General features: G+C 39.9%; 1 protein-coding gene across 4 annotated transcripts; it reads left to right on the forward strand.

Moving 5' to 3' along the window:
* The first annotated feature begins 418 nt into the window (after positions 1–418).
* On the forward strand, positions 419–9,297 carry LOC124702951. 4 transcript variants are annotated; one of them, XM_047235134.1, is made up of 9 exons: positions 419–658; positions 3,382–3,491; positions 3,605–3,668; positions 3,760–4,564; positions 5,297–5,357; positions 5,438–5,556; positions 6,430–6,520; positions 7,489–7,536; positions 8,699–9,297. In XM_047235134.1, exons 3-9 carry the CDS (start codon positions 3,605–3,607, stop codon positions 8,738–8,740), a joined length of 1,230 nt encoding a protein of 409 aa, XP_047091090.1. In that variant the 5' UTR covers positions 419–658; positions 3,382–3,491; the 3' UTR covers positions 8,741–9,297. The 4 variants fall into 4 exon arrangements, 3 of the variants coding, with proteins under 3 accessions (XP_047091090.1, XP_047091088.1, XP_047091089.1); XR_007002841.1 differs by lacking the exon at positions 419–658 and having other exon boundaries at positions 3,387–3,491; positions 8,699–8,825; positions 8,857–9,297; XM_047235132.1 differs by lacking the exon at positions 419–658 and having other exon boundaries at positions 3,387–3,491; positions 5,300–5,357.
* The last annotated feature ends 16,865 nt before the right edge of the window (positions 9,298–26,162 follow it).

The following is a 26,162-nucleotide window of genomic DNA, read 5'->3' on the forward strand; positions in this document are numbered from 1 at the left end:
GGCATATTAGCCTAACACACATGTCTAATAATTCTCAAAGATTCCCCCGCCTCAATACACACAGTACGAAAATACTCATTAGATCCGGCGCGACTCCACGTAAGAGCGCGCCAAATCAGAAGTTTTGTGTAGGGCTTAGGGTTTAGTAGTATATTTTTGTATGTCAACCTAAATAAGATTTAAGTGGTATTATTTTATTTTCTTTTTGTAAACTTGGGATCTTTTAGTGGTAATATACAAAACCTATTTCCCCTTTTCTTAGGCACATTCGAGTCGGACCCAAACCCAACAAGAGCGCAGGCCTGTTCGAACTGCTGAAAAAGCACCCCCCCGCATCCTCCGCCCGCCGCCGCGGCGTAGCCCGCCGTTCATCCCCGCCCTCCTCCGCCAACGCACTGGTCTCTCTGCCGCCGACATCGCCCTCTGCCGAAACCACCCTCCTCCGACGCCTGGTATCTTTCCCCTCCTTCCTGGCGCGGAAGCCTAGCTCACGCCATCGCCCTTTTCGCCCGTGCACGCGCCTCCAGCCTCCTTCCGCATCGAAGGAACTCTCTGCTCGCCCTCGTCGTGGTTATCCTGATCACTTCTGCGGCTCTACTGGTATTGGACTGGCGTGGAGCGGAGATCAATCAATACTTGGGGTTCGTTTCTTTCGCTGGTAAGGAACCCTAACTTGCTTTGATGGATTTTCTGGCTTTATGGGAACCTTTAATTTTTTTACAAGCAAAGAAACCAAGAATTTTCCCTTTATATCTCGATTAGTTAGTTTAGTAGTGGTATGGATTGTTGAGGCCTAGCAGCTATGAGCCATCTCATGGTAGTTAAACTGTTGTTCTTCATTCTTAGAAATTAGGGGAGAAGAGGAATGTTGCGGCGCTGCAGAGGTAGATGGTTTTGCGGCAAGAGAGTTCACGATTTATGTGTTCATAAGTTATAGCACATCGCTGGACTTTCTTTTTGCCGCTGGTTGTTAGAACGCCGATGCCGTCCTCTAACTGGTGGCAGGTTCATGACGTTATCCTATGTAGATGGAGGGACGGTAGGCAGCGAAAATGAAAATTCCGATCAAATGTTGCTTTGGGCGGGTGGGACGAGGTAGGGTAAGTGGCAGCTACCGGTAGCAGGCGGTGGAATGGAGGACAGGGGTTCGACATATGCATCGGCGGACCCAGAAGTTTCTAGAAGCCTGGGAAAACATGCCTACCATGATAATTTTTTGCCAAAAAGCTATAAAGGTCACGTGTTATAAGGCGTCGTGCTGCCGGCAAGCCCGCCGGGCAACAGGGATGGTGGATCCGCCACTGGACATATGCACTTGTAATATGCCTCACCAGTAATTTTTCAGAGGTGGTAGCATCCACTCTTGTCCCTTTTGAAGTCTAAGGCTCTTTCGGCAATAATTTATGGGTTACATCTGCAATAACATATAAGCCTTTTTCCCAAGCAAGTTGGGGTAGGCTAGATATGAAACCCAACAGAAACAATAAGGAAACCAAACGAGGAGAAAAAGTAAACAGGAAACGACCCCCCCCCTCCCCCCTACTATTTTCCATACTCTTTGGAATAGAGGAGGGTTGTGATAGGCTTGGCGAGCCAACGTAAAAATAGCCATTCCTATGGATATGAAACTCAATACAAATTTAAGGGTTACATCTAATATGGTATTTTTATTCATTATTACGAGAAGTTTAGCATCATAGCAATTTTGGATTTTGTTATAGGAGATTAAATTCGAGAAAATGCAATTCATGGTAAAAAATGCAATGGAGGATGAAGTGGCCTAATAAAGGGAATAATACCCATCTGGGATTGTTGATAATTTCATAGTAGCAGTGTCTTCCCAGAGAATCTGAATAAGAAATTACAGAATATACTTAGGAAATTAAAATTAAATAGCTTAGAGGTTACACATAACTGTGTATGGGCAGGCGACTTGTTTACTTGGTCCTGATTATTTCAATTGAGTACATGGCATGCATTCACTTGCGGCATCTTAATTATATTTGTCTAATAGAAGATAAGTGAACAATATACCATGTCGTTATCTTGGACTATTGATTCTTTCAAGTTTTACATCAAAACCAATTGGATATGTTTTAATATTGATGAAACATTTAGCTCAAGAAATTGTGGACCCAAAAAAGCACAATCATAAATGTTATCTCAAGTTTATTATTGTTTTGATTTTCCAATGCTTAGATGCTATCAAATATGTCAAACCCATTGCAGCTGTTGTTTTTCCTCCAATAATTTTTAATGATCTGTTGACACCTTTGTTGGTTTTAGTGCCCTACTGGGTATGAGGTAGGTTTCCGCTACACAATAAATGCTTCATTGACAATGTGAGATCTGAGATCTACTTTACCCATATATTTTGTTTTTAATTCTGGGTTTATTTCTTGTTGTGATTTTTTCAAATAATCATGTTGTGCTAGGCTATTCGCACCATGCTTCTACCTCACTTATGGATCTACTGCCACTTCTCTCTTAAGTGCCAACCGCAGTATTCTGAATCGGAGTTAGATGATTGGAGGTAGAAGCATAGATAAGAATTGGGGGGATGGGGGTGGGGTGAATTATAGGGTTTAATTTATATCTGCTTCGTGCGTGGGTGGCTGGTTTACGTTCATCACTTCATGCCATTACCCTAGATGTGCATGACTATAATTGAACCGTGAAATCGGTCTAAATTACATCAGGATGGCACAAAACGTAGTATTTTGAACTCAATTGGTTGACTTTGCACTCCTGTGTAAAAGCCCCCACCTTAGCCCGACTTCCGGAGCCTCGCTTGCCGACGCTGCCAATCTATTGTCTGGTGTTTAGTGGTGTCTGTACCAAGGTTGTACGTGTTAACCCACAATAATTACTTATCATCCTAGAACCAGTAATAGTAGTTGGTCAAGTCATTAATATGTAATACTATAATGCTTGTGTGGATTTTAATTGGGAGGAGGGATTTGGGATGGCAGTAATCCGCATCTACCCTACTATGTAATGTATCCAAATTGCATGATTTGATGGGGACGCTCAAAGTAATCTTCATTGATTGGACTTTGTTGCTGGCATAGGTCCCTGTATTCATCGGCTCCTTGATTTGCTTGTGATAATGTGTAGCTTGTGCTATACAATCTTTCTGAATTTTTGGCAAAGTTACTAAAGCCCGTGAATACAAACATCATTGTGTTTCTTCAGACTTTCAGAAAAGGTGTCATTGCAAGAATCATTAAAAAGCCGTTTGGTATATTGTACTTGTTACTTGTCTGCATGTTTCACACCTTTGCTAGTAAAGTTCGATCTTATATGTTGTGGTTCTGCTTTCTGGACCTCACTCAATGAGTTGTGACCTCACCAGTTCTTATTTGAATTATTTATATCCAGGAACTTATTCACTGCCTCGTAAAAGAAGGAACTTATTTGCTGGAATTGGAGGATGGGGTTACTACATTAAGTTTGAGGGTCAGCTTATTAAGCATCCTTGCAATAGACCGGTATAATCTCATGACTTCTTATATATGAGTACTTAAGTATGAATCTTCTTAATTCCAGTGTAGATGTCTTTGTCATCTGATTATATGTGGCGTCTGGTTATATTTGGTAACAGATGACTCCAAAATGGAGCGAGTGCCCTTCAAATAGTTACAGAGAAGAATCTTTGCATGAAAGTGGTGAGTGAGGTTTACACTTAACACAGGCACCCTCTTCGTCTACAAGTTATGTTTGTTTACCGGCTGTTAACACAATGTGCACTATCTGCAGAAAATAAGGATGGCAATGTTTATAAAAGGAGAAAGATGGATAAAGATTCAAATGCCCTTGTAGCAGATGAAGAAGTTAAAGAAATGGCAACTAAAAGTTGCACTACCGCTGAAGATCACTCTTCCTTACTGCGCCCTAATCCCTCAGATCCAACATTCTCAATTGTGACAGCAGGTAAGATAGACCCTGTCCTTGAGATTGAAGAGCCTGCTGGAGTTTCTTTGGAGCCAAATTCTGGTGTGAACAAGACATGTTCAGTGTCAAGTATGCTGCCATCTTCCGTGATGCTAGACAAAAATGCTGCTGCTGAATGTTCCTCATCATATATGAGCCCTATAGAACTGATAACAGAGATCACATCAGCAAGGGATCTATGCATTGCCATATTGAGAAAAGATGGGCTTCTCACCGAGTCACGAACTAGAATCACTTCAGAGGAATCGGCTGATTGTAATGCCAACTGTTTGCTGGCATGCAATACTTGTGGGAGCTTGGATGATCCACTAAAGATGCTTATATGTGATTCCTGTGAAGCAGCATTCCATTTGTCTTGTTGCATCCCTTGTATTAAGGAGGTACCAGTTGGTGAATGGTATTGCCCCCCATGCTTCAGGAAGAAACCTAAGAGTCTTTATGGTAAACTGTCAGAGGGAAAGGTGAAGTCTTCCGGGAATATGGAGCAAAGGCCTCATGGCATGAGTCATATAGAGTACATGTTCAAAGATGCTGAACCATATGTTTCTGGGGTTCGAATTGATAGAGATCTCCAAGCAGAAGTGCCAGAATGGTCTGGCCCCACTTTCAGGTGTGCTGCCATAGTTGCTAGTAGTTCTAACATTCACATTAGTTAGGAATGGTAACATGTAAATTTTGGTAGAATAAATTTAAGTACCTGAAAATATAAGTGACTATCATATTTTGTGCACTCATCATAATCTTTGTAAGATATGCTCTTTATAATCCTTGAATCAAATTCATAGCCGAATCATCTTCTTAGATATTAATTAACCTTTAAATCGTGCATGTGCCCAAGTACTTATTTTCATATATTCTAGTCGAGTGGTAATGGTACTAAGCTGCTACTTCACTTACCATTGGATATGAGTTTTTTTTTTGCAAAGTCTGATGATTGCAGAATAGTTACATGCAATGCTTATGCTTGATTGTTATCTGTTGAGTAATTTAGAAATTAAGATTTTCATAGAATGGAAGATCTATACGATCAGGGAACAGAGCAAATTTTAAAAATCCAAAAAAGAAACTAAAGGGTTTGAGAGCAAAGTTGCCTGCAGTCATGACAGGTTGGTTAGGAATATAGTGCGATCAGATGGCTTTGTGCTGCCAAACATATGGTACCGTCTACCCTAGTTCTGAACTAGTATCTACTCTGTTCAATGTTTTTAGTGTTGGTGTAGTTCAGTGAATAAATTTTGCTGAGAACTCATAATGTGTTATCTTGTTGTATGAGTATCCCCGACTTAGTTTTGCTTACATTCTTAATACTATTCTCATGTTTATTCTCCTTCGTTTCATGTAGTAGCGATGGTTATTTTGAAGCGCCCTCTGAATTTTATCCTGCTGAAGTCAAGAAATTGAATGTAAGATTTGTGCTTTACTGCTTTTGAGTTACTAGTACTTCCTGCATGAAGTTTCTTAAGCTAGTTTCTTGCTTGCATAGTGGTGTTCAATGAATAACCACATCAGATCTTCAAGTTCAACTGGTAATTGGATACAATGCCGTGAGATCTTGAGCACAAGAGATTCTAACAAGCCAGTAATCTGTGGCAAGTGGAGAAGGTAAACAACTTTCACTATTATAACTTTCAGTTTTATTTCAGTAGGTATTTATAAGAACTTTAATTTTACAACTCAATTAGTGAAAATATTAAAATTTTAAATTCCTACGTCAGCCTCTCTTGTCTGAGTCACTACATGTTGTTAGTCTAGTTATGGTTCCTTTTCTGTACAAGGTCCCTAAGCAGTTTTTTGAGTGTGGAAGCTACAACTATCTTTTCCATCCTATTTCAAGGTGGTTGGCTTTGGTCCCCACTGGGCTAGGTATAGGAGCTTGTCTGAACTATGAACTAGTGCCACTTGCTTGATTTTGGCCTGATGCAGCACAGAGAGTGACATTTAAACACGAGATTTGGAAACCGTCTTATAGCCTACATAAGATTTGATAGAAATAGGCGTTGGATATTCTGAGAATGTTGCAGAAAATTGGTGGTTGTGAGACAATGTTTGATGACTCGTCATATTTCGGCAGAAGCCTACATCTCCGGGAGCCCTTGCTCAGGTGCTCCTCCCTGCTGTATGGCATAGTACACGCACAATGAGTCGATGAAGAAACTCACAGAGGTTCCGATGACCCGCCATGGTTGGTCTATCCGCTTCTCGCATGGTTGCGCAGACCGCCCGTCTTGTGATATTGTGTCTAAAGTCTGAACCTGCGTGTTCCATCTAGTCTATTTTTGTTACCGCGTGGTACCTTTATATATTTGGCCTGAGTTACAGACTCTAACACCTAACCCTCTGCTAATGCTAAGTCCAACTGTAACCCTGTATACAAATCCGACACAAATTCCAACAAGTTTCTCTGTCCCTTGTTCATATCTTATGTATCTTTGGAGGTATCTCATACAGATTTCTTTCCATGGGATTCTCCTATAGGGCTCCCTTATATGTTGTTCAGACAGATAAATGGGATTGTTCTTGCTGTCTTCCTTGGGATCCAGCCCATGCTGATTGTGCTGTTCCACAGGTAATTCCTTCTCGATTTCTTAATGTACTGTATATATCCAGAGTTAGAGATGTACTTATTTTATATGCATGGGTTCCAAGAAAGCATAAAACTGTATTGTGGCATAAACGTCTTATAATCAGGAATGAAGGTAGTAGCATATAATGGGTAGTTGAATGATTGAAAGTATCTTTAGAAAAACAACTTTGAGCTCTTAGTTTTTAAGTGTATATAGTGTTTTAGGTTTGTAATATTTGCAATTATTATTTAATTCATGCAAATTACTTCCACACAGAAAATTGTACTTCTGTAGTTCCGTTGTATTTTGTGTAACGGTATATCAGTATATTGTTAGAAGGTACACTATTTTTTCAAGGATGCTCTAGCATCTGCCTTGTTCTTAAACACACTATACAGTGCCTTTTCTCCTCAGTAACCTAGAGCAAAACAGGCTGCAGCCTTAAGTTTAGAACCGAGTTTTGGTGCTAATATTTAAGCAGATTACCATGGTTCCACTATTTTCATGCCTGCCATTGTTGAACAACATTTACAGCCCAACATATATTTTCTTATTGCTAAACAAATTGAAGTATTTATGCATAAATTAAGCACTCTCTGTATTTACCTCTGTTAATAGATCTAAACACTGTTTGGATTAAGTATCCTTATTTTCTGTTCTTGGAAAAAAAATCTCTGCATTTAGCTGGAATTAGTAAAGGGTGGACTCTCTGTAATAGTTTCCAAATTTCGCCAATAATCTAGTGCTTTGAATATACAATGAGTTTGAAGAACTAAATGAGTAGCACCGGAGTTATAAAATGTATAGCAGATAGCTCAGGAATTCCTGCTGGTATCTGATCATCTACTAGTACCCCAAATCTTTGGTTTGGTTAGCCTATTTTGTGTCCTGTAATGCTGTAGACTACATAGTAGACAAATGTTTCTAAATGATGCCTTTTAATTTCCTGAAATATTATTTTTTTATGCAGGAATTGGATACAGATGAGGTTTTAAAGCAGCTGAAGTTTGTAAATATGGTAAAATTTCGACCCTATAAATTAGTGCATTTCATATAATTTTACTAGTGATTCCCAAAACTCCTTTTCCCTGTTTGGCACAAGTCTATGAAAAATAGAAATGAGGCCAGGAAGTGTTCAATTGTGTGTCTACAACAACAACATCAAAGCCTTTTTCCCAAGCAAGTTGGGGTAGGCTAAAGTGTTCAATTGTGTGTGATAATATTTGACTACTGATTCCCAAAACTCCTTTTCCCACTTTCCCACGGGAATGCAATAAGATTTTCCCAAGAGGTACGAGTCGATGAAAGTTTTTCTGTGAAAACTAATGCAAATGAGCCGATATGAGTTAGGCTATGGATTACAATTCACCAAATTTCCTATGCAAGTCCTAAAAACCAAGAGATCCTGCTATCTGTGAGTACCTCAGCTATTTTTAGAGTTATTATGACTGACCAGCCTACGGTAGGTATGTTGAAGTAAGGTTTAGAATGATCTATCCAAGCGGTTTTGGAGAAGTCCTGTGCACATCTCCCACTAAATGGATGAGCTCCAGACGTATATGTGTGCATCACCGGTTTGTACTTGTTGGGGTCAACCCAGACTTGCACACCCCTCGCCTATATCATCAATCGATGAACCTCTTGTTAGAGCATGGTACTAGTGGAGAGTGTAGTTAGAAATTAGAATCACAATTGGTCCAGCTCTAGCATGCCTATGCATAACGTGTTCTGGCTGAAGTTTCTTATTTATGTTCTTGTGTTCTTCTATGGTAGATTCTCGTGGTTTTTTGGTAGATTCTTCCAGTTAGATGACATGTTTACCATAGTAGAAAAGCTCTCTAGAAAAATCTTATGACCCTTAGTGACCAAAGTAGATAGCCCCATGTATATTACTCGCCTCTAATGGTATGGACGTTATATTTTGGTTTAGGGTGGTAGGCTTTTTTTGGGTTTAGAAAAAAAAATTTTATATCCGAAGACATGCAATGTAATTATGTAAATTTTGAATTTTTACCTACACCATTGGTGAATTGAAAATTTGTTGGTCTAAACATATTATCTAAAGAAACTAGCGGGCCAAACATAAACTATGTAATGTATATATCTTAAGATTAAATTATGTAGTGACCCCATTGTTTGGATTGGAACTGACATGTTCTCTCCGTTGTCAATATATTCAGGTGAAGAGTAGGATGGCTGACCGTAATCACAAGCTTGCTTAAATGTGGGGATGGCACAATCATGAAATTCCCAACAAAGGGTTATTGTGCTCCATTTCATGATGACATGTAGTGAGCCATCTGTTGTAGCCTCTTCATTTAATTTTTTTTTGCGGGGGAGCCTCTTCATTTAATTGACAATGGTCATCCTCTCCCCTTAAAATTGGCATCATAGTTTTGGATCCAAAAGAGTTGTGCAACATAGGGTTTGTTCAGGCAGTTTTTGAAGCAGTGTGCCGCTACTGATTTTAGCTGTTCGCTGCCAAACAATCTGCACCCAGTTTTGTTCAATGTAACTTTTGGATGAGCGGAGGAAACTAAACCAACGCTATAGATGTCAGTTTTGGCTATGATTGTTATTTAATGGATTTGACTTGAGGGTTGTATCTTAAGAGGGGACCAAGTTGGATCCCATTTTGTAATGCGTGTCAGTCATGTGCTTGTAGAATCTGTAGATATTGGAGTTCTTCGATGGCCCCAAAGTACTGACATTTTGAATCTGCCGTGGCCATTTTCTATAGAAAGGAAATAAGCAAACACCAGATTCTGCATTGGATATATATGCAATTTTTTTATAGATATTTCCTACTCCCTCCATCCCATGAAGATGTCAAGACATCTTGGGGACATCTTCATGGGACGGAAGGAGTACTATAGTTGTGGAATTATTATTTTCCCTTTTCATTTCATTTTTTGTATGATGATTTTTAGCGGCAACATAGGAAGACTCTTGCGGTGTGTTCTGGTTGCATCCGGTAGATCCAGCTTTTAGTTGTTTGATTGCATACATATATAGCCGGAGCCGTTGGAGATGTCTAAATCAGACGTTTCTTGAGGCAATAAAATCTGATCGTGCAAATACCTGGTGCAAATGTGTGTAATACACCTGGTTGAAGATTGGGATGAGGTAGTCGAGAAACTCGTCCGGCAGTGAAAAATTGGTCCTAATCGGCTAGCTGCTTACACCTGACGCTGTTTTTCTAATGAAAAATCCGTCGAAGTTAACACAAATCTTCCTAATTGACGGCACAACACATCGAGCAGTAGTGTCGGGGTCATGCCATGCCAGGTTGCTGAAGTGCTGAACCCATGCCAGGTTGCTGAACCCTTTCGGGGTGTATGGGTGGCAGCGCGCCTCGGCACGCCAGTGCAACAGCTCCTCGCCGTCAAAGGTCAAACCCACAATCGACGGCACGGCTATCCAGGACTCCCTCGCTGTCGCCATCGGCATCGTGAAGAGCGGTACAACACATCTTTTGATATACGTGAAGGAAAAAATGTGCAGCAAACTTCTCCGTTCCATTCTAAATCTTATGGTTAACCTAGTTTTTACAGTTTTTATGGTGTAAGAATCACGAGAATTCTGTGGGTGGATGGTTAGGAAGGTAGTAGCATCCCTATCTCATCAGAGTTTAAATTCCAGATTTGACATTTTGGTGTCTCATTAAAAGACGAAATATTCTTCATAGTGATAGAGTGTGCGTGCGTGCGTTCATATAGGTGAGTGTATGTATGTATGACCATCTGCGCCTAGTCACTAGACGATATTTATTGTTAATCCTATATGGATATAAATCGAGTTACAATGGAACCTCCACCATCAATCAAACCATGGTTCTATTGCCTACCACATAGTCATATTTATATTAGTAAAAGTAATAATTTGCTTTTAAATGCAGGAATAATACATATACTACTCTCCAAGTAATTTGATAAAAGTAATCAAGTGACATGAGCAAGCGATGAATTTGCATGGATGTTGTAAGGTACTATAGTTGAATGTTTTAAACTGACCCGGGACCTCGGGTTCTGAAAAATAACATCATTGTCTGGTGAGAGCAATGGTTAAAGATCCAAGATCCAAATGATTCATGCTTTAGTGGATTGTGTGGTATTACTCCCTTATGCTATGATTGTTGTTTAGGAATTTGAATTTGAGTTGATATGATAAGTTAAATTCATTTAAGAATAATGGTTAATTATTTGAATGAATTATAAAACAAATTGAAATTGACTTTTAGTGTTTTCTAGAATTCATCAATTTTTTTAATTAATAAGGATTTTTAATGCATTTTCCAACTTTATTTTAAATTCTTTTCCAAGAAAATGGAATTTTAATATATTTGTTATTTTAAAAGGTTTTTAATTTCTTATATCTTCTTTTAATATTAAATAATATTCTTTAATGAAAGTTATTTTAAATTAAGGAATTTTATTGTTTAAATAACATTCAGAAAAATAACTTAAAGATTATTTCTAATACATAATAATTCATTTTACAATTATACGATTTTTATTTATTTTTTGGGCTTATATTTGGGGTCTTTAGGATTTATTTAGCTTTTAAGAATTTGGAAAAGCCCAAAATACCCTGAGTCCACTGTCAGACCAACCCAATAGGTTTGGTCCGACCGACCCGGTAGGTTTCGACCCGCCGGTCGCATCTCCTCTAAACCCTAAGAAGTTGTTTGGAAGCCAGGCTTTCCTTTCATTTGTAGCATTTTGAAATGAATACATGTATTCATTTCATTTACATTCTAATTCCAGAAATGAACACTTGTTTGGTTGCCACATGAATTGCAAACGACAGCAGAATTCAATATTGAATTTGTAAATGGCTTCCATAGAGAAACGCGAATGATAGATCTCAGCTCAGAATCGTGTTTACACATGGCATCATTTTGCTAGATTTTCTAAATGAAATGACAGGTAATTCTGTGGCAACCAAACGACTTCTAATCATAATTTCTCCCCTTTGCTCTTCGCGACTCCCGCGTTGCCTGCGCCTTCGCCGACGTCCTCCGGTGAACTCCAGCCACCTTGGCCGCCGCCATGGGTCTCGTCCGGCGCACCTCACTCCACTTCTTTGAATGCTCCACGTCGATTTAACGCGCTCGTCTTTGAATGCTCCACGTCGATTTAACGCGCTCGTCCTAGCCTACGCGTGCGCATCGCCTTCCTGGCTATGGTTTGGGTGATGGTGGTGATCCTTTGCGTCGACGAGTGTGCGAATGCGTTCCTGGATACCTTGTTGGTGGCGGTGCCATGCCTCGGCCAATGGCTTGGTCGGGGCTTGGTGCAGGCCGTTCCGTCGTGCCTAAGCTGTGGCGCCGTGTGGTCGTCGTCCTCTGCTGCTCTAGGTGCCGCTCTTTCTCCTTCTCATTCTCTCCTTGTACTTGTCCTCTTGCTACCCTAGTGACTATTGGCTCCGCCCCCTCTAGCTATACATGCTTGATCGTGGCTCTGCTAGGTTTCTAAGCCTTGTTAGTGGATTTATTACACTTACGGTTAGTCTCCGGTTATGCCTAGTTGATCCAGGAACTTGTATTCCTTGATGTTTTCTGTTGGTTTAAGCTACTCTTGCTTAACTGATCTAAGTGCTACGCTGCTTCTAAATATCCTAGCCTCTTGTTACTATTGGTTCAGATCGGACATAGTTACTATGAGATTCTTAGCACATAGTATGAGTTTCTCATTGTGGCGCTAAATTTTGCTATTCGTCCATGCCGGACTAATATATCCCAATCTCGCCAAGAACAAGTTAAATTGCTTCAGATCGGGATTTTGGAACCATAAGAAGACGCTCAGCAATACAGTTTGGGCTGAACTTAGCCACTGGGGAGGAAAGGGGAAATAACTAGCACTAGGTGGTATCGTACACACATCGGACGGAAGTTGTCGTGTGTGAAGCATTTCCGAATTCCAATTCCCCAGTTTCAGCCTCAATTTACTCATCCAAACACAGTGTTAGCCTCTTGTTACTATTGGTTCATGGAGGAATTGAATTCCTTGGTGGATTCTACTAAATTCAATTAATTGAACTGTTGCCTGCGTTTGGCTTGGGTTTAGTTGAGTTGATTTACTCAACTCAATGGTTCCTAATGATGGTATTGTTGGGTTGTAAGGCCTTAGCATGAACTATGGCAGTGGTGCTTCACTTGTTTGCATATTTTCTTTACTAATGTCCCCGTGCATATGAATTGAGTGAAATTCAGTAGTAATTCACACTAATGTTTGTTGCTCGTCATTTGAATAAAAGCATGATTTAAGTGTGACTGGGTATATTTGGATGGTCTTGGAGTAGGTGATCATTCCTTGATTGCCACTACCGATATACTGTTAGGCAAAGCATGTAGACAACTTAAATGGATTCAGTCATGATGTTTTTATTCGCTGAATTGAGCTGATGGTTTTATGGCTAGTTAAGCTAGGTGTTCTTATTTAGCTTTTGGATAATCTCGTGCTAGTCTAGTTTGGTTTCTGCTGTGCTGATACGTTTATCAAGGATGCACGGCAATATTTACTGGTTGGGTGCTTTATTATCTGCTTGCTATTTAGATTGCCAGCTTAATCTGGTCCATGACCAAATGATGTCAAAACACTACGAAAACTTCTGTCTAATATGTTAATTGGGTTGGATCATCAGATACTTTTGGGAATAGATCATCTCCATTGTTTATATTATACCTTTCTCGAGCTTCTAGGTTTTAGCTTGGTTTGTTGATGATGATCTTGATAATCTTTACTTCCTTGAGCTATGATTGCTCCTCCTAGATTCTGGTCCTTGTTGCTCTGCTACTATGTGATCATCTTGGTGTTATTGAGTGTTTGGGAATGTCTGCTGGATGAACTTGATGATCTACTGGTTCTAAGATGAAATGGTGATGCTCTGGGTTTCTGATGTTGATCTGCTTGAGGTGTTGGTCGATGGATGGCTTGGTATGCTGTCCAAGTTCAATGTGTAAGCTGTTTAAATTGCTAGGCCTGCTTGACATGTGCCATGTGACTCCCCTTGGGATGGTTATCTCCATTTGCACTTAATTTTGGAATGCCATTTGGCAATTTCACTTGTTTTGCTTGTTTTTTTTTATATGTTGCAGGTTGTCCAAGAGGAAGAGATAGAAGATAATGAAGATAATAGAGAAGAAACGATGTAGCTAGGGCTTTAGATTTAGTTTTATATTTTCTGTTTTATAAATTGTAATTTCTCCTTTATCTTTTATTGTTGTAAATATATATAAATATCGTAAAGATAATGTATTATGTAAAGACAATGTATTATGTGTGTATATGAATAAAATTGCAATTTCTCTAATTTTTTAATGTTGTAATTAATTCAATTATTGTTTGACTTCTAGTTTAAAAGTAATTATTTAAATTTAATTATTCCTTGTTCAAAATTCAAATTTCAATTCCAATAATTTGTATTTGAATACAATTCAAATGTCTTCCCTCGAGACCATAAGTATCAGGGAGGTCATGTTAAAATCTATCGCACTATCGCCATGGATAAACCCTAATTCACAGCAAGGGAGAGACCTGGATCCCACTCGGTTTTAATATTAAAGCGTGATTTTTCCCGTCTTGAGATGCAGTCATGCAGATGCACAACCCTTCTAAATCTACCCCCACTTGACCTAAAACATGGGATGTTACAATGGACATGCAGGTGACCCTACCGGAGGAGAACCTGGTGATCCACATCGCGTACAGCTGGCTGTCGATGGCGGAGATCCCAACAACGTGAACACGGTTCTCAACATCATCGGCAACATGCGGTACCACCTTCGTTTGGAAAATCCATTAGTTATCTTGCCGCTCGTGTCTAGTTCTCGCGGCCACCATTTGGGATAGGATGCATAAAACTAATCACCGGAAGCTTTTTGGTTCCGATGATGCAACCTCGTCACCAATCAAAATGCTAAAAGTGGTCTAAAAATTATTTACAACATGCTATAAACCCACCCATTGAGTAGTGAAGCCTAAAAAATATCCAGCCTACCAAATGCCGTCCGTAGAGTGATTCCGTAGAGTGATTCGACGGTTAAAACTTTGAGTGTCCCCGAACGACAAACAGTGCAACCATTTGAGGGGAAAAGAAATACTTCTTCCGGCCCACCAAAAGTATCTTAACTTTATCAAAATCCAAAAGATACATCTAATTTTTTTTGATAAAGTTGTTCTTGCTGCTTCCGTCATTTTAGGAACTAACAAACGGGTCCCACCAAGATCGATCAGCTCTGGGCTTGATTGTAATCTTGGTCGTTTCAGAGTTTGTTGCGCTGCGCACGGCAACCGCCCCGCCCGAATCATCCATCTCCGCCCGCAGCACCATCGCCTTCCAAAATCTCTACGCGCCCGCGCTAGTATATACTCTTCGCCTCCGCCCGGCCACCTCCGCCGCACCAAATCAAACCAACCCTGCTTGCGTGCATAATCGCAAACACCTCGCGTGCACCCGCCGCCGCTTCGTCCTCTGCGCCGCGCCGCCGCTGCGTCCTCCGAGCCGCGCCGCCGCTGCGTTCCGGCCGTAAAAAGCGCCGCGATGGGCAAGAAGAGCGATCACAGGAAGGCGGAGGCGAAGCTGCGCGCGGAGGCGGAGGCGGCGCTGAAGCTCGAGTTCGACGGCCGCCACGAGGAGGCGATCGCGCGCGTCGACGATCTCGCGGCCAGGCACGAGGAATCCGCTCCCGTGCTCCACCTCGCGGCCAACGTCCACGACGCCGCCGCCAATCGCGCCTACCGCGCGGGCGACGACGACGCTTCGGCGCGACACTACCGCACGGCGCGCGGCTACCTCATCAAGGCCAGGGAGCTGGTCCCCAACTGCATCTCCATCGCCAACTTCCTCGCGAATGTGCTCTTCAGGTCCGGCGAGGTCGACGAGGCGGAGAAGGTGGCACGTGAAGCCGTCGGGATCGCCGACCCCGTCGACCCGGCGAAAAACAACGTCGCCTACGCCTACCGTGCAGCCAACACCACCAGGGACCAGAGGGTGCTGAACTGCAGGAATCTGGCTCGCCAGACCCTCGGGGAGATTGATCGCTCCAGATTGCCCGCCCGCGTCAGCGAGGTGCTCAAGCTCGACACCGGCGGCCATGACGGGTCGCGCGAGGCGCTCACCAAGGCCAAAGAACTCGCCAAGAGCTACCCCTCCTCGTCGCGCGCGCAGTTACTGTTCGCACACATGCAGCTTCAGCGCGTGCGCCTCCTTCAACCCGGACATGGACAGGCGAGGCTTTCTCGATCGTATCCGCGCAGACATGAAACAGGCAATTGCGAGCAGCTTCGGTAACTCGCTCGTCTTCGCCATGTTCCACGCCAAGCTCTGTTTCGTCCTGGGTCTGTATGCGGATGCGCACTTTGAGTGCGTACGGGCATTCGACATGCCGGACCCTGTTGACCCCAGGCTGGAGGACGTCCCTCCTCGTTCCGTCCAAGGAGACACGCTTGAGCTTAGGCTACTGTCTGTAGACGAGGAGCTCGGACGCTTGGTCAACAAGCTCTTTTCGGTGGCCGATGCTTTCCGGTGCTCAATGACAGCCGACAGGCAGGCCGGCTTCCTATCACTGGGACTCCTTCAACTGCAAGACTACTATCATCAAAACTTTGGAAGCTACCAATGGGCTGTGGCACAAACCATATCTGATGCACTCACCTTTGTCAACCAAAACAGATCATGGAGGTTTTGGATTTGCCCCTTTTGTGCTGGCAACAAGTTACTAAATACAGATTCTCTCCTGGAACACATCAACAGCAAGCACCTCCGCAAGCTTCGCTCAGTGTTTGGTTCAGTGCTCCCTGAATATTTCATTGAGGATGATGTTTTGGATGACATAACCATCTACCAAGATTCAGAGGGCCACCACTTCTTCCGTTTCAATAACAAGGATTATGTATTTGCATGCTTGTCTGTTCCCACTCAAGAACTGTCAATTGCTGGAGTACAAGACGAGATATGCCAACGAGGAAAGGAGATCCTGGAAGATATCGAGCTCAAGTTGAAGAGCTTGCCTGCAGACAAATTAAGCGCTGAGGTCTAGAAATTTTCGCTCTTGCATCTACTTGTTTCGACTTAGTAGGTTCAGCCTTGCGCATTCTTGCTGACTATCATCTTAATTTATCAGGCTAACCTTCAACTTGTTTGTATATTGCAGTTTGATACGGCTCGTTCTGAAATCCAACACCTGTGGGATGCTTTTGTCAGGAACTCTTTTTTGGATTATCGCATTCTCATCAAGAAATTGGCAAGACCCTTCATATGGGTGCGTTTACAACTGCAGCTGCTTGTTCATAAACTATGCCTAGGTATATGTTTGTTTTCTCCTACTGTGCACTGACATATAAGCCTGTAACCATCTCCGCAGACTAAGTTATTACAATCCTTGAGTGAAGACAAAGCTGCCAGTAAGATTTCCAATGCTGATATTGATGTGATATTTCCTAATGTTGTTGATGTGCGGTATGTCAAAACCTACTTCTCTTTTTATCCTGCATTTACTTTCACATTTTATGTACTAGTAAGCTTATTTTACTACCTGTGGTAGTCACCCGCGTTTCTTTCTGAAACAAATTGTTTTTGTTCTTGATTCTACTACATAACATAATGGAAGGTTTTCTACAGTTGAACAGAACTTTCTGTGTTTGCAACGTTGAAAAGATAAAAGCAGACCACAATTATTTAATTATAAAATATTAGATAATTAAAGTTTTATATCGTATGGTATACTTATGTGTATGATCTAAATTCCATTAAAAATGCCAAAGCTAATTTTTAACCGAGGATTAATTTTCGAGAGTAGCAGATAGACATGTAGTATCCTCTGTACATGCCAGTATGCAGTATTGGAGTTATTGCCAATTTCTTAGGGAGGTGAATTTACAGTAAGCAGAACGGACATACGGAAAAACATTAACTAGGACAAAAGTTTAGTTCGTTATTATAAGATAGACTAACAAACAAAATACATAATTTTCTCACGCAAAGCAAGATATGCAGTATTGGAGTTATTGTCAATTTCTTTTTTAATAGCATTAGCCTTACAGTAAATCAAGATTATGTCCTGATGTTATAGACGGTTGAATATGCATTATTATTTAATGCATGTTCTGCCAAACGGTCAATGCATCAATATATTCTAGAAATTTTGTTCCATATGAAGTTTTGATTTCAGATTGATTTGTCAAGATAGCTACCATGTGGTTCTAAATATTTATTTGAGTACTCTTCAGATAAAATGGTACCTGTATATTGCGAATTGATATGCATAAATGTAAAACACTTGAATAAACTCTGCATGATTCCCGCACACCCAACTTTTTTCATGGTCCTCTTGTGCTATCAATTTTTATTTATTATAAAAACCCAATGATAAACGAGAAAAATAATTATTGAAATAATAATTGTAGGCAATTAGTTCAATAAAATTTATTACTCCCTCCAATCCATAGCAAGTGTTGGTATTTAATACAAAGTTCTTTGTATTAAATCCCAACACTATTACGGACCGGAGGGAGTAATTGACTTTCAGCAAATCAAGCAGAGCTTCTTTTTTTTCACATTTTCAATATTCATTTTCGGTGAACTTTATTCGAACACTTGCAATAAGTTTCTTCATCTTATGCGATTCTAGAAAGCCTTGGGTTATTTTTGCACTTGATCATATTGATTTCTGGCTACGAAGAAATAAACAGAGTGGTACTAACTATTTGATCACAAAAGGTGCAAAGTTTATCAGCTGCATAACTGGCCATTTTTGAAGTTTTCTTACTCTGGCTACTTGAAATGATTTCCTTTCTCTGTATATAGTATTATATTATTTCAAATATGCACCTTTTCTTCCTTTATCATATTTAGTTTTATAGGATTTATCCTACGTACAACTCACAAATTTAATTATTGTTTTAGTGAGGTTCATGCTGAAGATAATGTGGGAAGATTGGAGATTCCAAATTCTGGCATTGCAGATGTTCAAAGTGGTGCAGCAGGCCTGAATGTGCCCAGCATTGCAACTGAGAATAGTGCCTCAAACCTTTTAGGTATTCACCTGTAATTTAAACAGCCAAAGGAATTTTGTACTCCATATAGCAAGAATAAGTAGGATCGTAAGTATATTTCTATAAGTTATACCAATGCATGGCTCATAGATGGAGCTCCCTTTCTGGGTTATCAAGAATTTCTAGTAGCACTATGCAGTTCATATTCAATATGTCATACTCTGTGCAGCAAGCAAAAGGAAGGATCATAAGTTTTCGTAAGTTATACTAATGCATCTCTCTTGGTGGAGCTCCATTTCTGGGTTTGTAAGAATTTCTAGCAGGAGCACTATGTAGTTGACATTCCATCAATATTTGCAGATATTGAAATGTATCATTGAACTCGTTAAATTACTCTTCCACTCCTATCCATAGAAAGTTAGGCACTAGATGCCTAAATTCTGGTTATCCCAGGTTTTTGATGGTACTATGTATTAACAAATCTTCTTGCATAAATTCAGCTGCGTGTCGTACTAGACCAACTCATTCCTCGGTCTGGATTTCAGGACCTGGAAAACCTTTCGAAAGGCTAGGCCCGAGCCTGTATCAGCCCAAAACCAAAAAGTTCAGCATTTTACATTTTTTGCAATGTGTTGGCTTATTATTTTATTTCTTTTTTGGGTAATTGATCTGAAATTTGACTCACACCTCAGAAAACCGTATTGGTCAGGCCACCCATGAATAAGGCCTAGCCTGGGCAGAAGTTCTGCATTACCGAGAGGACCATGCTGTACAGGTTATCTTAGATTCTTAGGAGGAAGTTCTCTCTAGAACTGGCTTTGAACATCCTTTTTACTCGCCGGTCATTTACTTAGATAACTCTGTACTGAATTAACATTAGTTGATTGTAATAACTAGCAAATGGAATAAAACTAAGAAGCAGTTTCTACATTTATGGGGTTCTGTGGTGCAAAGGAGATCCCACAATAACTGGATGACTATGTTACAATCGATTGTAACTTAATCAAGTAAGTATGTATAGGCAAGTCAGGTGATAACTGGTCAGTGCTAAACAAACTCAAACTTCTCAGTGCTGTCATCTTTCAAATCTGTTTAGTAATGCAGAAAAATGTTATTTGTTCTGATCTTGCAATCTTATCCAGGGTCTTCTAGCCAATGTTCTCAGGAAACAAGCATTTCCCTTTATCGAAAGAGTATCGAAGTTCTTGGCAAAGATACTGACATCTTTGTCTTGAATTTCATCATTCAGGTAGCTGAAAGTTGGCGCATGGCTATGTGCTTTGACGCACACTTTCTTCTAATATTGTATAAATATGTGCAGATATTATGGAATTGGAGGGGTTTCAGAGATGAATTTCTAAAGAGACGACCTGTGTGCACCCTGCCGAGCCATCAAGGCCCCTGCATTAGTCAAATGTTATACACTATCTTCTCTGGCTGGCAGAAAGATGATCACCACAGAACTTATTCACTGATTTCTATCAGGGACACAGTATGCCAAGTTTTAAATGACAGAACTGTATTTCAAAATGTATGGTTACAATACCTCGTATATACTTGCACGCCCCTTATTTTCCTTGGTTTATTTACCCTTTTTCATTCCTTACTTAGTGAGAATGTTTCCAAGTAAAATATGGATGTCATATATTTTCACTAAAGAAAAAAAAGTTCCTAACATTTAAACGAAAGTCTCCAGTTTGAATTTCCATGTACCAGAATTAATCATGTTTGTTTCTCTGTATGCACATTGATATACTAGGCATGTCTGCATATGCACTATAATGAACACAACTGACATGTCCTTTTGTTTGTAATCTCTGTCAGATATTTTTCTTTTCCATATAACATTATCTGCTCCTTTGACTTATGTGTGAAATGTCAACTGATCCATCTGAAACTACTGACATCTAAATCTATCTGAACATGTCTGGAGAAGTGTAAAACTGGTGCTGACTTTTCATTCCTTTGCAGGTTAAAGTAAATACATCTTCTTACATTGTAACCACCATTCTTAACGCATTGCTAATGCCAGAAGTTTTTCTGGAAGTACACTATCCTAAGGATTCTGAGACGTCGAAACAGCCAGCCAATCCAGCAATGGTGCTGTGCAATAAAGAAATAATCTGTGAAGGGTTTGACATTAAAAATTCTACTACATGTGGCGATAAACCCAATGCAGAGCCACTTCAAATAGTAAAGGTGTGTAGCATATGCTGTAGATTTATTGTGTAGTCAACATTGTATAGGTGGATGTAGCTTTCCGGCAACTAGTAAATGTCGAGTTTTTATTTGTCCTGTGCAGGGCAAGTCAATTGCAGATGACAAATGCAGGCAAGTTGATCCTCTTTCTGTTAGCACGCCAGAGTTCTCAGGTAAATATGTTCCCCAGGAACAATACATTGCAATTTTAAACTCTCTGGTCACTTCACAGTTCTTGGGTAAATCTAATTTTCCCTCCATACTTAAACTACTCAAAAGGCTGCTGCAGCAAAAAAAAAATCACTTGCCACTAGTTCACGTCATAAAGGTAATTTGTTTTCTGTTGCTTATTATGTTGCAGTCACGCACTGTGCAATGGCTGAGAGGGAAAACCAGCGCACCCTCCGCGAAGTGATAAAGAGCCTGGCATTGGACCCTGATTACTTCTTCTTCCTTGATGATCCAAATATAAGTCCTGACACAATGAAATGTACATTTGTCTCAATGGTATGTACAAAGAACCTTTGCTTCTACCAAATTAAATTGCAGATGGAACTGACTATTTAATGTTTGTCCTTAAATGATGATGTTAAGGTTTTCTGATGAAGGTGAACAATGAGGTAGTCTGTATTATTGGTTGATACAAATTGCGCTGAGTGTTTCACAACAAATTTACCAGTTCGTTGTGTTATTGTTTTGACTGGTGTTGGGATGCTACGTTCCTTTAAGGTGCACCCACGTATGTTAAATCCCTCAATACATGCTGGAATAAAACAATGTATATGAGAAAGGTATTGTATTAAGAAAGCTGGAGTTGCTCTGGAGTCTGAATCGAGGTATTTTCTGAGATCGTTTATAGCAATGTTACAGGAGGTGGTTCAAGGTTCTTAAAGCTACCGTTGCCTGAGTTGGTCTCATATTACAATATATTTTGGGAAGTTTTCTGGCTGCGTTTTTTTTGTCAAGTTATAAAATCTTAGTGGGCTGCGAACTGTCAAATGGTTTGCATGTGACACTTAAGATGCACCTGTAATTCATATGTAATTACATTGTGGATGATTGCAAGACAAGAATTTGTGCGGTAATCAAGTATATGTATGGGCAGTAAAGGAAATAACAGAACTGAACGTAATTGAATGGTCATTGGAGAAGTACTGCGTGACTAGGTAATCTTGTCAGAACTTGCAACCTCGGATAGTCACAGTTCCTGGTTTTTGTATCTTTCATGAAATGGTTTCATACAATGGCATGTATTAGCTGCAGGAAATGTAAGCATTTCTTCTCTTGCCATGCACTGTTCGTCATTCATGAGTTTCTTGCATGCTTATAGGATCATCATAACACTAAGCGTACACTGATCCATATTATGTTTAAATCCTATTACAGATCTTTTATCATGAAGGGAAGCTTCTCGGTATTGTTCGAGAGTACCAGAATAAGTGGCTCGTATTCGTACATAACGATGCTGTGGTTACGGAGGTAACTTGCCCTCTTAATCAGTGTAGCAAGTTTGCCTTTTCATCCTAGACTGTTCTATTAGTTGATCTAAGGCCTAGATCGGACTGTGCGATTTTTCATGATTCTTAAGAACTACCTGGAATTTTGTAACTGTTCCACCCTCTTCTAATAGAAAAGGCAGAGCTCATTCCAGATTCCTCAAAAAATCTTGTGTAATTCCTGCGTTGCAAACAGGCTCTGAGATTTTTGGGCTGCTGTAGTTGTTGCCTTGTTGGATGGTGATCTGAATACCTTCCAATTGCCATGCAGTTTAATTCCTGGGAAGATTTGCTACATGGTTACGGAGACTATGAGATACAACATTGTGTTTACTTTTTCGAGATCATCAAGATCATCATCAAATAGACAGGTATGTTGCCATAACTCTGAGATCGGGAGTTGCAGAAAAATTGTTAGCTTCTGTTTATAATGCTCATGTGGCCATAGCAAGGACAGTCGAAGCTTGAATAATCCTTCTGTTTCCAAACTCGAAAGATAAGCAATTAGGCATGCTTTGATTTGATATGCCCTGTTTGCACCCCACCAATTACAGTTTTACTTTTTTTTTGTTTCTCCCTGAACCCTGTGTTCCAATGATCAGTAAATTGCTATTACATGAAGCAGGATTCCAAAGAGATTGTGTTTCTGCACAAAGACATGCTCCCCAACCTCTTAGCTCCAGTGGCGTGGGACCAACATCTGAGGAGAAAAGAGTTTAGATCCCACCTTTTCTTAGGAAGCTTATTACATACCACTTGGTGGTACCCGGTTTGGCTGGTAATGTGGAAATATGGCGTTGAACCTTAATTGGATGCTGATCATGGACGAGAAACGAGATAATTCTTGTTTGTTCGGTGTATATGATGATCTGGACCCTATTCGGTTGCTCTTGCTCGTATGTTTCGGTGAGAGATGTCGCATGTGATTTTTTTGTTGTTGAACAAACGCATGTGAATATGTGATGGTGTCGTTACCCTGTCATCTTATTTCAGTTTTTTACATGTCTTGGTCTTGCTACACAAATTGCATTCACCTTTCAAGCTTGAATAGGTAGATATGGTGGACACAATTGGCAACTTTGGTTTTTGGTGGTTGGATGCACGAGTAGAGCTCATACTCGGTACAGGTGAAGGCTAGCAAAAGAATGGAAGCGACCAACTAAGAGAGCAATAATGGCCATAATTATGCATAGCGACAAAACACTATCAATGAAAGCATAAAGTGATATTTCAAATCAAAAACTAAATGATCATAGAGGCTTTAGTTGACTGGTTATAGTCATAACATGGTATAAGCATGCGCCAATTCAACCCAATAAAACATCAAAGGAGAATACCACAATACGATGCTTTTATGATAGAAATAACACATAATTCTTTTAATGACACATTATGCACTCTCATCCATTTAAAGAAAGTCATTCTAAAACAATAAATACTAAGAATATGACAAAAATAACATTCAACATAACATGCCAAAGTCTAGACAAGCTTCCATTTGCATCACTATAGTTATGAAATATTTTACTCGTATCCAACACCAATCAACTTATTTGAAATAACTCTCAGAGATGAAATACAATATGGACCAGAGAGCTAATCATACACAAATAAAGATTACTAATGTGCTCTGAACAAAATTCAAGTGAAAGAACAAGAGCTAAACGCGGTACCAGAAAACTAGAACACTCGTAGAACAATAATAGCGAAAACTAGAGCGTTCTATGCAATTAAAAAGGAGCGGGTCTTTCTCCAAAACAAATGTGCAGGGATCCAACATATGCTACAGAAAACAAAAAAAACAAAAATAAATAAAGACGCTCCAACAATAGCACATAGCGTATGAAGCAATAAAAATATAGCGTATAAAGAGATGACCTATTGCTTTGTTGATGAAGATGGGATGCCTTGGGCATCCTCAGCTTTGACGGTTGTACCTCTTGAATATATCTTTGGGTGCAGGGGCATTCCCAAGCTTGAGCTTTTATCCATTCTTCATCCTATCACATCATTCTTCTCTCCCTACACTTGAAAACTTCTTTCATACAAAAACTTTGCATAATTCTTCATTAGCAGCATTAGTAGAATCAAAATAAACAAATCCACTTGTGTTCAGTACTGACATATATGAAACATCTATTAAATCATTAGATACTGTAGCAACTTTTTAAAAAGCTCTTTGATTAATAGAACTAAAAAAGAAAGAGATTTAAGAGGCAAATACAAATACTGCAGAAATCTGTCAAAACAAAAAAGCAGGTAAAGATCGAAATTTTAGAAAATCCTCTATTGCTTATTTAGAAAAGTGGTAAACTAACGAAAATTAGATAATAACCTGGGGCATATGCATAAAAAATGACAACTCAAAATTACGCTCTGGCTATTTTTACGAATTTTTATGATAACAACACAGAATCTGTTTTCAGGACAACAACTTCCCCAAACATTCTTTTCTTTCGATTAGAGGTTATTCTTGTCACAAACATGAAATACAAATGATAAGGAGTGGCCATTACAGTAGTAATAACTTCCAAGACTCAACAAAAATTAAAATTACTGTAAATAAAACATGGGTTGTCTCCCATAAGCGCTTTCCTTTAACGCCTTTCAGCTAGGCGCAGTAAAAATGCGAGCATCAAGTATTATCAAGTGAAGAAGCATCAACATTATAAATGGCGGAAGCCTTGCGCATACCTCTCTTATTCTTAAGCTTTTACATATGGAAACGATGAGAACCACCTTATGGGGTGGTGAAGATCATGATACCTTCCCCAAAATCAATCCTTGCTCCCAGGATTTTTAGAAGTGATCGCCCAAGAGTGATTTGTTCTTTTCCTACACATTCAATGACAATATAATCAGTAGATACCATCCTTCCTAAAAAAAATTATATGCACTCCTTCAGCAATTCCAATGGTTAATATAACAGCATTATTGGTAAGAGATATTTCTTCTCCTCCCTCAGAAAGTCCCCAAAGATTTAAAGACTCGTAAATATCTCTAGGCATAAGGCAAAATTCAAACATAATATGACAACTAGCATAAAAAGTTTCACCTCGTATATCAATTTTTACTGAAGGGAGCCAATTTGTGGGTTCATTATTTATTGGAACTTGATCACATTTCTCCCTAAGCATGCTATAACATTTGTTCACTCGATACATTTTCTTTACTCAGGGAACAAACCATTCATGGTGCATGTGTTTTCGATGGTGTTACTAAAGGAGACAACTATCTTTCCCAAACTCATGTTGGTAAAGACATTGACCATCATTTGTATAAAGGCCATAGGCAGGATCCTTGCGTGTTGCATCGTCGGCCATTAAAAGAGAAATCCGTTCATTCATGACAACATCATCGATGTGGCCGCCATCGTACTTCTCATTAAAGTCCCATTAATCTAAGGAGAGGGAAATCAGCTTGGCCCCTAATGAGCGCAGATTGCACACCGTTGGGGAACCCCAAGAGGAAGGTATGATGAGCACATCTGCAAGTTTTCTCAGTAAGAAACCAAGGTTTAATCGACCAGTAGGAGAAAGGCGTGACTTCTGAAGGTATTGCTAGCTGACTATTGGCGGGGCGCACTACCGGCGTCAGCAACAACGTGGAACCTGCACACAACACAACCAAAATATTTTGCCCCAACTTACAGTAAGGTTGTCAATCTCACCGGTTTTGCTAAACACAAAGGATTAAACGTATCGTGTGAAAAGAGATGTTTGCAGTGGAATTAAAGAGAACTGTGCTTCCAGTAAGTAAATAGAATAAGATTGCACTAGATGATATTTATCAGTATAAAAGAAAGGACCGGGGTCCACAATTCACTAGAGGTGTCTCTCCATAAAGATAAATAACATGTTGGGTGAACAAATTACAGCTAGGCAGTTGACAGAATAAAGACCATACATGACAAGATAATTACTATGAGATTCATTTTGGGCATTACAACATAA

Source organism: Lolium rigidum, chromosome 3, assembly GCF_022539505.1.
Source record: "Lolium rigidum isolate FL_2022 chromosome 3, APGP_CSIRO_Lrig_0.1, whole genome shotgun sequence".
Classification (NCBI taxonomy): domain Eukaryota; kingdom Viridiplantae; phylum Streptophyta; class Magnoliopsida; order Poales; family Poaceae; genus Lolium; species Lolium rigidum.